This window comes from Micropterus salmoides, unplaced genomic scaffold (genome assembly GCF_014851395.1).
Source record: "Micropterus salmoides isolate LMB-PRFRI ecotype aquatic unplaced genomic scaffold, ASM1485139v1 Ms_hic_scaffold_22, whole genome shotgun sequence".
Classification (NCBI taxonomy): Eukaryota; Metazoa; Chordata; class Actinopteri; order Centrarchiformes; family Centrarchidae; genus Micropterus; species Micropterus salmoides.
In genome coordinates this window covers 25,299,223-25,312,784 of record NW_024041373.1, presented here as the reverse complement: position 1 = coordinate 25,312,784, position 13,562 = coordinate 25,299,223, and the positions used below count along the sequence as shown (strand labels likewise).

Sequence of the window (13,562 nt, the reverse complement as noted above, 5' to 3'; positions counted from 1 at the left end):
ACTCTTTACTTCTCTTATTCTTTTCACACACACATTTTAATCAAATACTAATAAAATCATGATCTTCTTCATTTCCTTTTGTAGTTAATCATATTCTTTTCATTTCTTAGTCGATTACATTATGGTTGTTAAAAGACAACTCCTTCCCCTTCCTTTCTCTCCGAAAAGAAGACATCAAAAATACTCAAGCCCAGCTATCAAAATCAGGTTTTGAATTTTAGAGATTTCATCAGTTTATTTAGGTTTTAATCAGTTTTAAGTTGTATGCTTGCCCTTGCTTGGTTTTGAAATAAAATATATAATCACACTGTATGAAATGAAATGAGCATCATGTGATCACTTCAACAACAAAACAGAAACACAATTTAATAGGCTCACATTTTAGTTGGATAATGTTTAAATTGTAAAGACAACCACTCTAATTAAAATACAGGTTATTAAGCAGGTCATTGCAACCCCAGGTTATACTAATATAAAATATTACAAACAGAAGTGAGTAGAAATGTCTGTGAAAATGAAAGTATAAAGGAAAATGAGTAAAAGTAGTAAATAGCTTCTCTGTCATGTTTTCTCAATTTTTTTCACTCTGAGGTTCCGACCCAGACTTTGAACAACACCAGGACCAGACAGCAGAAACACACAGTGAGTCCAAGGCTGCAGATGAACCTTGAACCGCAAACACACTGACACGACCACCATTTCGTCAACGTAATGACTTTTATTGGGGCAATACAGACAGTCTGCTGTCTCTCTCTTTCTTCGTCTCACACATTCACCCAGTCCGTGTGTAAGTGTGTATTTGTGTGTGACGTAAAAAAAGGAAGACATGAAAGAAGAGATTGTGTTTCTGGTTGAAAGACATTTATACTAATGGCCTACAATAAACTCGACCTCAAACCTGCTGGCCCATTTTTTTCTTTTACCAACAGAGATGTTTTAAACTGATTTATTTATATGCTGTTTTTTAATAAATGCTAAGCATTGTTATTTTTATTTTATATTTCAGTTTTTTGAATTTTAAAGAAATTGACAGTGCAGTAACAGTAATCATTGTCGACAAGTAGAAAGTAAGCACAGTAGCCTAATAAAACTATTAGTAGAAGCAGTAACAGTGAATGTTACCGAGTAGTTAAACAATAGTAATAAATTGAAGAGGCAGTATAAGGGGTGGTATATGTATCAGCAGCAGTAATAGTAGCAGTTTTTGTAGCAGTAGTAGTTGTAGCAGCAGCATTACTGCGGAAAGGAGAAAAAGTGGCAGGAGCAGTAGTTCATTGCAGTATTTTTATTATTTTTAGTAGTAGTATTAAGATTTGTAGAATTAGTATTTTTAACATTGTGTTAGCTTGTAAGCAGATATAAGTGTTTACTAATGTACATAACTCCTGTGGGTAAGGCTGGTGTATAAACAGATAATGAATGACAATAAAGTAAAACACAGTTGTAGAAATGGAAAATATGTATAGAAGAAGTTAGAATTGTTGACAAATACTGTACATTAATAAACACTTAATAAGCCCATACATCTGCTTTAATTATAGTGTGTTATAAATATTTTTTAAATGCTAGTAAGGAAGTGATAGTAATGGTAGGAGTGCTAGTAACAGCAATAGCAAGGTAGCTTAACAGTAATAGAAATAGTAATGTAAGAGCAAATAATAATGACAATAATACTTCCCCTGACGATTTTCTCAATGATCATTTCTGAAACAGTTGACATCAATTTGTCAAATAAATGTTGTCAGCCTGCACGACTTTTACCTGCTTGCAACATAGACTGGCAAATGAACAGCGGGTTGAGCTTGACCCCCTCCCAACCAGGGCAGTCATGAAGACACTGCCACCTACAGGAAGTTACTGCAATAACATGCATCTGGCCTGAATCCTCCAGGGTCCAGCTAAATGAAAGGATAGTCTATCCTTTCATTTAATTATGTGTTTCTTCATTGTATTACTGAGACCAGTAGATAGAGATTAAACTAACGTGATACTGTGCTAAATAAAAAACGATGCAGTAAAGAGCCCAGCTTGCTGAAATACACCAGAGGGTTGGCAGCTCAAATATTGTTTTTTTTTTGTAATATTTTTTTTTATTTAATAGTCTGACATTCTTAGTTGTCAAAAAGGAACTTGATACTTCCAGAGGCAAGTGGATCCCCGGTACAAGATCATTTGCAATGTTGTTTTTTCACTATTAAGCTATGTCACTCCTTGGAAGTTAGCACAATGACGCTGTTGAAAGGATTGTTTTGCTTCATCCTGTTGGAATCAACTCACTTACAGTGTGCCCGGAGTTATATTTAATAAAAAATATTCTAAGAATGATGTTCCACAGGATCAGATCTAATGTGGCTTCTTAGCATACATGATGGCGTTTGAGAATGCCTCCTGTTTTATCTCATCCAGCCAGTAGATGGCGCTAAGAGTGCAGAAGAGACAGCGATCAAGGTCTATGTTAGCAGAGGGTTGATACGGAATTTAGGAAAGGGGCACAATCAGTTTGTCTACGTAGACCACGCCCCCATTCTTCTCGTCACCCACTTCTCCAGCCAATGAAATTTCACTTTCACACACAAACATGGGCCCAATGATGGTGAATAGAGAAATCAGCATCTTAGAACAATCTAGGCCTAGATCTAAATAATATATAGGATACAGCTGCAATAGGCTATAAACACGGGTTTATCTGACCAGCAATCATGTAACATTAATGCGGCTTTGCGCAAACGGATATCAGAATTTTATTTAGCCTATCAATAATAAGAAGGCTACTAAATAAATAAAACAAATGACAGCTTAATATAATCATGTGATCTGAAAATAACAGCATTTTCTGACCAGTCTACTAACACAAATCCAATTAGACATGCCCTGTTTTGGGTAGTAGAATAGCCCATACGCAAAAGAAAGAGCATGTGATGCCACTTCGAGGGAGAGTTTTTCCCAACAAAATGTTTTCATTGTAAACTCAAGATCAAGGAAATCACTTTCTCTTGTCTGTTAATCTCAATCCTGTCACACACACACACGCGCGCGCGTGCTAACTTCAAACAAACTTGTAAAGACTCCCTGCTCATTTTTATTCAGCTTGTACGGTGTTTCAAATACAGTTTTATGAACCTACGCGCTACATTCAGGCCCATCTGGCAACAGGCTAGTAGGCCTACTAACACATTTCTGAGCACAAAAGAATGATTTGATTTATTTCCTATTCTGGGTAAATACAGTCTAACCATGTGATCCACAGTATAACCAATGGGCAGTCGAGAAGAAGGTAAGGGCAGGAAAAAAATTACTACCATTTTAGGGGAGGATGTAAGCCACTATACCAGCCCATCTAACGTTTTACAGTCGCACTTAAGTGTATTTTTATTGAAATAATAAAATAAACATGTCGCTAACGAATTATTATTCCATGATGGGGCTCCAGACCGAAGAGCCGTACGGTACACATTTTATCACGGGAGGCTTGCAGGGATCTACGGCCGGCTGCGCAAAGCCAGTCCGGGGAACGGAGGAGGATGAGGGAACCCCGGGCTCACACATTCCGGATTTTTCACATTTTTCCAACAAACAAACGAGTTTAAACGGCTTTTCTCCTTGGACAAACACATCTACTTCCTCTTCGTCCTCCTCTCCGCAGCTGCAGTCCACCCCCGGCGCTTCCATCTCTGGCCTTTTTCATCCACATCACCTCTTGAGCCACCACCACCCATACTATGGTCCGCAGACGCAGACCCACGCCGAACACCTCTCATCCGCGGTCGCCTCCGAGAGCCGGTTCGTACGCTGTTGGGAGGGGGCGACTCCCACCTCGGAGACCTCTCTGTCCCATGCCTCTGCCGGTTTCCCCGGGTGTCTCCCCTCTCAGGGTGACCTCTCCAATCTGAGCCCGAGGTTCGAGGTGGTTAAACCCGAGAGTTCACCGCCGCCACACGGCAGCCCCGAGGATTCCAGCTTCGCCAGCCCGACTGAGGTGGTCCTCGAGCGGCTTGGGACCGCGGAGGAGCTGGGAAGAAAGCCGGAGCCCAAAAAAGAGGACGCGGAGAGAGAAACAGAACAGCCTGACCCCGGTAAAGACAAATAGGTTATACCAAACTCAGGAATGTTTATTAGCTTGTGCATACACAGGTGTGTGTCTGTGTGAGTGTGTGACAGAGAAGAAGAACGTGGCCTAGTGAGTACGTAAGTGCGTGTGACTTTTATAGCCCTATAAATGTCTTGTAAACTGTAAATAGAGCACTTTATTGACCATTAAAATAATTAAGTTGCTATTGCTATTATTTAAAAATGTTTCACCAGAGGGAAAGCACAGGTAGGCTTGCACTGCACTCCTCGGATTGGATTTGTGCAGAAAGTAGGCTACACTATTATTTTTCTTTCAATTAATGCTGGAAGCTTATTTTGCCAAATATGGGCTAATCTATAGCCAATATGTTGTATTAGAATGTCTGTCCAAAAACGCCATATTAATTTACAGGCAATTTTATGTTTCATAGCTTGCACAGATGTAACCTCATGATTGCAGCATGCATTAAACAAAGGCCTAATTATTCGTTTTTTAAATTAAGACCCACAAAAGTATTTTTTAAAAGTCTGAATTACAATAAACAGAAATTAAAGAGGGACACCGAATAAAATACATGATGTCAAGCAACACATAAACAATATGACTGGGCTTATAATACTACTACTACTACTACTAATAATAATAATAAGTAGAAGAAGAAAAATACATTTTATTGACTATTAGGCTATACATATTTTTCTTTGATACACTTCATCAAATAAATAATTCAGAAACTGAAACACAGGGAGCAACAACTGTGTGGTGTGAGCCTTGAGCACCAAGCCAAAGCCAAAAAACTTGTTGCTCTCTTGGTGGCTCTCTGTCTAACTAAGTGGCCAATAAAGCATTTTATATCAGTCAAAGGTTCAGATATCTCTCCCCAATTGCAGTTTAATAATTCTAAAAATGAGGCTCAGTTTGGCTGTTTATCAACACTGCTTGCACTCAGACAGAGATTTACTCTTTAGATCTTTATTGGGAACACTCTGCTCTATTTATTGCTGCTTGCTGTCCTCCCAAAAACATTTTCATCTTAAAAGGGCTTCAGCTACATCAGAATCCACAAAAATTATTTTACACAATGTCACATTATGTTTAGTGAAAATTAATGAAATGACGGAACTGTAAAAAAAAAAAATGAGAGCATAAACAACCCTAGGGCTAATAAAACTCCATTGCATTTTTAGCTTTGATAAAAGGAGTAATGTGGTTTTAAAAAAGGAATTGAATATTGCCTTTATTTATGGAGCTGTGTTTTGAGCATGTGGTGTTGTTTCTTTTTCTAATGAGCCAGAAGTAGCAGGCTCATAAAATTTGTTCCTGAGAATATTTTCTTTGATTTTTATGTCAGTCTTTGAACTCCCCACAGCACACTTGTACACACACACTCAAATACAAGCCAACCAGCTGAAAGTAAATACTGGTGTGTGGTTAAAGTTAAAATATATGCCACCCTGTTTCTTCTACAGAAAATCCATCAGCTAGCTGGATCTATGCCAAGTCCACTCGGAAGAAAAGGTGTCCGTACACCAAACACCAGACCCTGGAGCTGGAGAAGGAGTTCCTCTACAACATGTACCTAACCAGGGACCGGCGCCTGGAGGTGGCAGGGCTCTTAAATTTAACAGAGAGACAGGTCAAAATCTGGTTCCAGAACAGGCGGATGAAGATGAAGAAGCTGATGACCCGGGAGAGGAGGAGTTTGAATGAATGATGGATTTGGAGAAGAGGCTGGGGTTGTTTTTTTTTGCAGGATAGGTGAGGAGGAGGTGAGGTTATAGCTGATAAAAGAGAATGCAGTGCTCCGAGATGTCCAACATCTTTAACCTCAGCTATCATGATCAGCTGCTACTAAGCGAGGGATTGTGGAGCTAACATGGCTGCCTTGGAGCACTGCAGTGGTCAAACTCCTCAGGGGAGACCAGGATGGGTTGTAACACAAAAAGACTCCTATCAAAGTCTTTTGGCCTTTTCATGTTAGATCTTCTGAACTCTGGTGTAGAATTCTTCCATCTGCATGTTACAAAATGAAGACAGTCAACCTGTAACGTGGGGTAGTTGTAAATAACGCTCAGAATCAAATGTTAACATTTATAGGGAGATCCATAAATTTAGGCAAAAAACACACTAGCTGATATCAAAGACTTTGTTCACTTTAAAACACATCTGTTTTTGATAAGGGTGTATATCTCACAATGTCCAAAAACTGAAACTACTTGACACATACTTGACTTCACATAAATTGTCTGTGCTTTCTGCCAAAATGTGAATCATGTTTTAAAAACTATTAGCCTCATAAAAAGTGCTCTCAGTGTGCCAGACGAGACTGTGCTATCAAAAGATAAATCCCATGAGTGATCCCGTGAATGAGTGCCTGTCTTATGTCTGAAAACTCGTCGCAGAGTGTTTATTTGAAATTAAAATAAAATAATTGTGGAAAAGAAACCTAAACAAACAGAAGCGTGACACTTCTAATGAAATTATTGCTTAAGACAGACAAGAGGGTGAGGCCACACTGGGGAAATTAAGCTGTGAGTTTCAGTGGCAAGTGATGTAAACAGGAAGATGAGCAACTGATGTACCGGTAGTTTGCTGAACCCTTAGTTAGCTTAATTTAAAGGTGAAATCTGATCATATTCTTGTTTTAAAATACTGTAATTCTCAATCATTTGCATGATTAATCGTTATTTGAGCTTAAAGCTGGGCTAAGCGATTGATTTCAGAATCAGAATCAGCTTTATTTGCCAGCCATGTGTACACATAAGGAATTTGACTCAGGATTCAGACTGAGAAGCATTTTTCTTCTATTGGTGTGTTATATTAATCAACCACATCAATCAATAAATCAAATGCTCTGACACAAAAATGATTAAAAAAAATCCTTCCTACATAGTCTGCTTGTGCACTCACTGCACATGAAAATGTGATGTGGTGGAGTGGCTTCGGAGGGAGGCCTGTAAGGAGTGGGTGGAATTTCTTCGCTTGGATACCTTCAAAATCTAGCAGTCTCTTGCTAGTTTCTCTGTCGTCGCCTTCCCTAGCTTTAAGACACAAATCACATTTACTGTGCCTGGACTTGCTGTCAATGTGCTGCTATTCAGGCTCATTGGTACTGGTTTACAATTGTCTTACCTTTACAAAAATGTAAATCTATCACATGTCACGATTTCACACAAGATATTAGCCTATATGTGAAATAAATAAAAACAACACACACATATATGTGAAATCATCAACGTGAGATACTGTTTCGCAAACCACATGTGGCTAAATGTGTATTTTTAAGATGGTAAATGATTTGTCCACATGTTCAAATGTGATGAATTCACATGTGCTTTGAAAGGTTGTTCGAACCAGACTCAGAAGTGTCAAATACGCAAGTTACAAGGAACTTCCTTTGTAAACTGAAACATGCAACATCATGCTTCTTGAGCAATTGAAGATTGATATTTTCTTTCTCCTACAACGAGATGAGATGCTACAAGAATGGCTCTGGAGGCTCTGCAGTAGATCCAATAGTGCATTTCTTGTTACCACAACCTAAAAATAAAGAAACAGTTGTAAATCATAATCATTTCAAATCATTTGCAACATGTCGCAACATGCTGAAATATGTTATATCTATCCACAACCTTAGCTTACAATTATAACCTCAGTGTGGACGATTAGCATTTATTCTGGAGCAGAAAAGAATGTCACGTTTGCACAATTATAACTATAAACTTAATTAAAATAAACAAACAAGCAAACACAATTAAAAACTGTGATATCAAAGACTTTTGAGTAATTCATGATGTATTCCAGGTGCACCCAGGTGAGTAATGCTGTCAGGAAAAGGCCTATAATCATGTAGTTGTTCAGTAGTTCAGTAGTTGTTTAACTTGCTCCAGAGTGGAGCACTTTACTGTGTTACAACCAATCCCAGCCCCCCTAAAATAATTATCAATTATCAGAGGGGACATTTAACATTTTGTTCCTGAAAACAGAATAAGCTTCCTTGTTTTGTTTTATAAACTGTGCATGTAGCCTAAAGGCATATTTGTTGTTATTGTTGTTGTTGCTGTTGTTGTCATTGTTGCTGTGTATATCTGTTGTTACTGTGGGTCTAATATGCAGATATGGTCATGCCTATATTCCTCACACACATGCACACCAGTCATGGCTAAGCTATGGTGTGGCAGCAGTCTGATGGTTATTTTTGTTTCGCTGTTACCTCATGTAAGAATAAACAAGACGTTTTGTAAGGATCACATACAGACACAACGCACAACCATTTTCATTTAGATTGTAGCTACAATAATGTTGAAATATTATAGGCATATCAAAAGGTAGCCTATTTTTGTGTTTTTTCACGAGGATGAGATGGACTCAAAAATAAACACATTCTCTTTGGGAGAAAAGGAAACACATCAGGCTATGTTAGCCTACAGCGGCAGTTGTCCTGCGCTGTGATTTTACTGGAGTCCAGATGTGATGAAAAGAGGCCTTCGTCTGCTCATTTAGGCTGAATATGCTGCTCGTGGTGATTTTTTTTTTTATAAAATAAAAGATGGATTACAGCATTCTTAATTGTGCGGTTTGTTGTTGTTTTCACTTCATATTCAGTTCAGTTCATTTGTTATTATCCCAAGTCAAGACATGTCAGAGTCAGCACACACGACAAAACAGGCCTACAAGGATCAGATAAACAACAAAAATAAATTACAACAATGTGACCATAAAGTATACTGAATAAAAAAAACATGAATCAATTTCTAAAATGTGAGGTTACCTGTGACGATGAGCTACACAGGGAACAAAGGCGTTTCCCCCCGATTGCACTTGAATCGTGGCACTAAATCTACACCTAGGGAAGAGTTACAAACTCACTGAAGAGGATGGTTTTGCGATTTTATGTGACGGATTAGACATTTGGGCTACATTGGTTTTATTGGATATTTCCACTAATAGCTACTAGTTCTATAGAGGCTTTATGTAGTAACCGTACGGTTCTATAATTGGGCCTACGGTCATAATACCAGGCTACTACTACTAACACAAATAATAATAATATTCCTACAAATTGTGCGTAGGCCTGTGCAATCGTTTGGTTAGATTAGTATAACTGTAATAAAATTGCCGTTTTTTTTTTGTTATTTATTTTTCATTTGTTCAGTGTTTACTTTTTGGTATGAAATAGGCTAGATAAATACTAAATACCACTACATTACTGCACTAAAATTATTACTTACAAAAAGAAAATGTGTCTTGTTCTGATGGTATTTCCTGTATTATTATGGTGTGATCCTCCAAGAGAAAAAAACAGTACAAACGCAGTATCACGTTTCACCGGATTACAGACCAATAATACCATGTGTTATGTTTTTTATTACGATTATATTATTCCAACGTCAAGGTGTTCCACCGCTCTCAGGTATGTAGTCTGGGTTTCAGTCCACAGAGAGACATTTCTGCCTCCTTGTTTTGTCAAAGTCAGCGCAGTGCCTCGTAGCTTCTCTCATTTATTGCGGCCATATAATCTGCTCAGCGCTCATCCTACTGCAGGGTCATAAACCAACACCATGCATTTGGAGAATAAACGTGACTTTCCCCACCTTCAAGACAGACACACACACCCACACACACGTACCATAAAGTAATTTAGCCCAGACAAGTCATTGTGACTATATGGTTTTATTGGACACCCCTTCCTGCCTTGGGGGCTCAACTGTCCTTCTAAATGTTAAAGTCATTGTCTGCAGATGAGACCAGACAGCCTCAATCACATATTCTACAGACCTGGAGACCACAAAACAGGAAATGTCATTATACAGGGAATTAAAACGTAAAACAAAGGCCTGAATAGCGCTGGAGTCCGGGTTTGTCTCCGTTTTTTGCTAGGCTATAAAATCTGTCTTCAGCCTATAGTTGTATCGACGATCACTAACGTAGGAGGTCATTCATTTTTAAAATCAGGATTACCTCCCTGATTTTAGCCTGTAAATAATTTAACACTTGAATGTAGACGCCTAAAGCCAACGGAAGAAAGTGACCTATAGCTTTAATGCCACAATTTGTCAGTAACGCTGTTTGCCATAATGAATGACATCATTTCAATTAATTAATTTCTGAATAAGATGTGGTAGAAAATAACCTTCTTGTCCCAGCTAAACATTCCTTAAGAACATCTCATTTTCTAAATTAAAATGTCAGTGCTAATTATGCACGCGCTGTGTGAGTTATTTCCAAATGTTGACAGAGGGCTGATAAAGCTTTAGAATAAAGTAGCCTAGATGAACGCTGAAAAAAGAAAGCTGACATATATTTTTTTAAACATTCCTTAATAACAAATTAAAAATCTGTTAAACTGCACAGCAAAATGACTTCTATCGGCTAAATTATAGGCTACAAAAATATTACAAATGCACAGCTAAACATTCCTTAAAAACAAAATAACAATCTGATAAACTGCACTAACTAATTATAGGCTACAAAAATGAAAATGGAACAATAACTAGAAAAAGAGTTTAGAAATTCCGATTAACTAATGTGCTGAAATAAAATGAACGAAACAACCACATTAACAGTCAGCTGCAACAACGGAAATATTTATTATGCTGTGGAAATTAAATAGGACGGTAAGTAATGTTCAAACAAATGTCTGCAGAAAACAATGTCTGCAGTAACACAGTTATTCACAGCAATGCATTAACATAGTAGGCTATACCTACATGCTGCAAAATTATTGGCCTACATAGGCTACTATAAAAAGGATTCCTGTAGCATAGTTTAGTACCCATATTTGATACAGCCGTCCATTTCAAAGGGACAAATTTAACGTGGCACCTTTGTGTGGAATAAAATGATTAGAAACACATTTCGTCCTTAAACAGATCCTGTTAATGTTGTTGTCTCACAGTGACGCCACTGGATAGGGACATTTAAAGATGAGAAATGGTTTTTAAAAACTAAAAAACAAGTAACCAGCACCAGGAGTCAGCACTGATCCTTGAACATGTAATAACCGACTGTGTCCACTGGGTGGAGGCGTTGTGTATTTTGAACTGAGCAGTGTCCTCCCACCGGTTCTATGGTGTAATGGTTAGCACTCTGGACTCTGAATCCAGCGATCTGAGTTCAAATCTCAGTAGAACCTGAATTTTCACAAAAATGTACAACGACGAAATACGTTTGGTTAAGCATTTCAAAGACTTTTCACATTTAACAAACAGCATTTATACAACATGACTTGTTTCCTCTTTCAAGGCTGTACTCACAGATTGAACATTTAGCATGAGAAACAGCGGCTGTTGTTCTGAAATCATTCCAGGAAATAGCTCTGTTTCTGCTCAGCGACACAGGTGAGTTTAGATATTTAGTCTGCTTAGAGAGTTTTTGAAAATGATAAATAATTAATTTCTCAACCTCTTCGGAAATTCCCTAATTTGGAGATAATGAAAGATACTATATAAAGGGGAAGAGCCTTTCTGTAATGAGGCCATACTGATTTTTCTGTTTTAATTTAGACAGCAAAGTTACACGAATAAGAACCAACTCGTGCTCAGCAAATCGTTTATATGTGAAAAGTGGATAAAAATGCTGGCATCTGGGTTCATTACTGCAGTCAGAGGGGTGTGATAATGCACTCTATGGTTCCTCTTCAAAATAAAACCGATACCTTAAGGTCTCTGCAGTCAGCTTGAGCTGCTGCCCACCATCCCAAGCACACTGACAAACTCAACATACCTCTAACTGAACAGAAAAACACATTTTATGGCTTAACATTTTTACCCCTTTCCTTCTTCTCTCATTGGCTTTAGACATTGGCTTTATTTACTTTAAGCCGAGAAAAGGGAGAATTACAAATATATCATAACAAAATTAGAAGAAGCACATAAAAAACTATTTTTTTTTGTAAGAGACTATCATGAATGCAAAGACAAATCGTGATGTTACAGTCAGTTCATTTAAAAAGCCCACTCCCTGCTCAGTAAGTATGACATAAATTACTAGTCATTAAAATGTTGTCAAGTCATCTTTCTGCTCATATTCTCAGAAAGTTGCATGGCTATAAAAACACAAACCATAAATAATAGACATTAACAAGATATGTTACCACCTTGTAGAATAATTACAAGGTTTTTTTTTCCTTGCAAAGATCCTTGAAAATATTAAAGATTCTGCTCAACTCTGTGATTATGATCATGTAGAATTGCAGTTTTGGAGAGTTGTTTTTAGGACAATTGTATGTTTCCTCAGGACAAGATGACAAAATGCAGGAAGGAATATGTGTCAGCTTCAAGAAAGAGAAATCATGCATTTTAACACCTGATTGCATGGCTTCTGTTTGTTTTTTTTGCCCTGTGTGTTTCAAGCGTCTTTCTATTAGAGTCCTTTAAACTAAAATGGCAGAAATGTACAGATGGATTGTGATATTTGGTTACATAAAGCAAGATGGGTGTCATTGTCATGCAAATGGAAAGAGTAAGAATGTGAATGTTTTACCCCAAAATGCACTCACAAGATTTTTACCTTAAGTCTGGCAACAGTTCAATCTCAGTTAAATGAAAACTGAAAAGAGCTTGAACTATTGACACTGCAGTATTTGTTATGGCAGTCATTTTCCCTTGAAGAAAGAATGTAAGAGGAGAAGAAAGTAAGTGAATATACTGTTCAACTCTGTTGAGGAAAAACAGAACTTCTGACCTCTTTTAAGGATAAAGATGATGAAGCAAAGAGAGACAGCCTTATATGTATTTATTAGCTATGCCAGAGGTAAGAGACCACAGAAAGTTTTATAGTATTATAGCATAAAAGATTAAAGCCTGTGGGGGTTTTGTGTTCTTGAATAATAAACAGATTTTATTAAAGGACTAAACCATAAACAGCGCACATTAGTGTTACACCTTCATCAGATCCTAAAAGTGTTTCACATCACAGGCAGACAAACGGTATTAAGTTACAAAAAAAATGTGGTCGACTGGGACATTTGGCTCATGAAAAGTTCAGCTACATATAATGTGGACCTTAAAGGAAGGGAGTTTATTCTGCAAGTAACAAGTACTATAATTTTTTGAACTTACTTTCAGTTAACCTACAGTTAGTCTTTTACTATGTTTTCCAGATTGCTTCCAAAGATCCCCAGATAAAAGCAAGACTTTAATGCAGTCAACTGTGGGTTTGACTTGTAAAAGGTAAAAGAAAGGATGGTTGTGAAGCTTTATTGCTTATTCTTTAGGGGAAAAATAAAGTATTCTTAAAGCTGCTGTAATTTACACTAACAAGTGATCAAATGACAATGTGAAAAACACATCACACCATGAAAGGGGTCAATCATACTGAACCTAGAGAATTATCACCTGAATCTGCCCTTGACTTTAGGTTCATAGTGAGTTTCAGCTCATTGTTTAGCTGCCTGGCTGCAACTTTACTGTTTTGTTTCAGTCTTATCGTTCTCAGAAGTGTTTTTGGCTGCACTGGGTAGCTGCTTTTAGCCCTAAAAGCTCTATAAACC

General features: G+C 37.6%; 1 protein-coding gene and 1 non-coding gene across 2 annotated transcripts; both read left to right on the top strand.

The window, feature by feature from the left end:
• Window positions 1-2,709: 2,709 nt before the first annotated feature.
• On the top strand, window positions 2,710-6,433 carry LOC119916839 (homeobox protein Hox-D9b-like). Its single transcript, XM_038736801.1, has 2 exons — window positions 2,710-4,073; window positions 5,539-6,433. Exons 1-2 carry the CDS (start codon window positions 3,392-3,394, stop codon window positions 5,781-5,783), a joined length of 927 nt encoding a protein of 308 aa, XP_038592729.1. The 5' UTR covers window positions 2,710-3,391; the 3' UTR covers window positions 5,784-6,433.
• Window positions 6,434-11,132: 4,699 nt separating this feature from the next.
• trnaq-cug lies at window positions 11,133-11,204 on the top strand. The gene has a single exon. It is a non-coding gene; the product is annotated as a tRNA-Gln (tRNA).
• The last annotated feature ends 2,358 nt before the right edge of the window (window positions 11,205-13,562 follow it).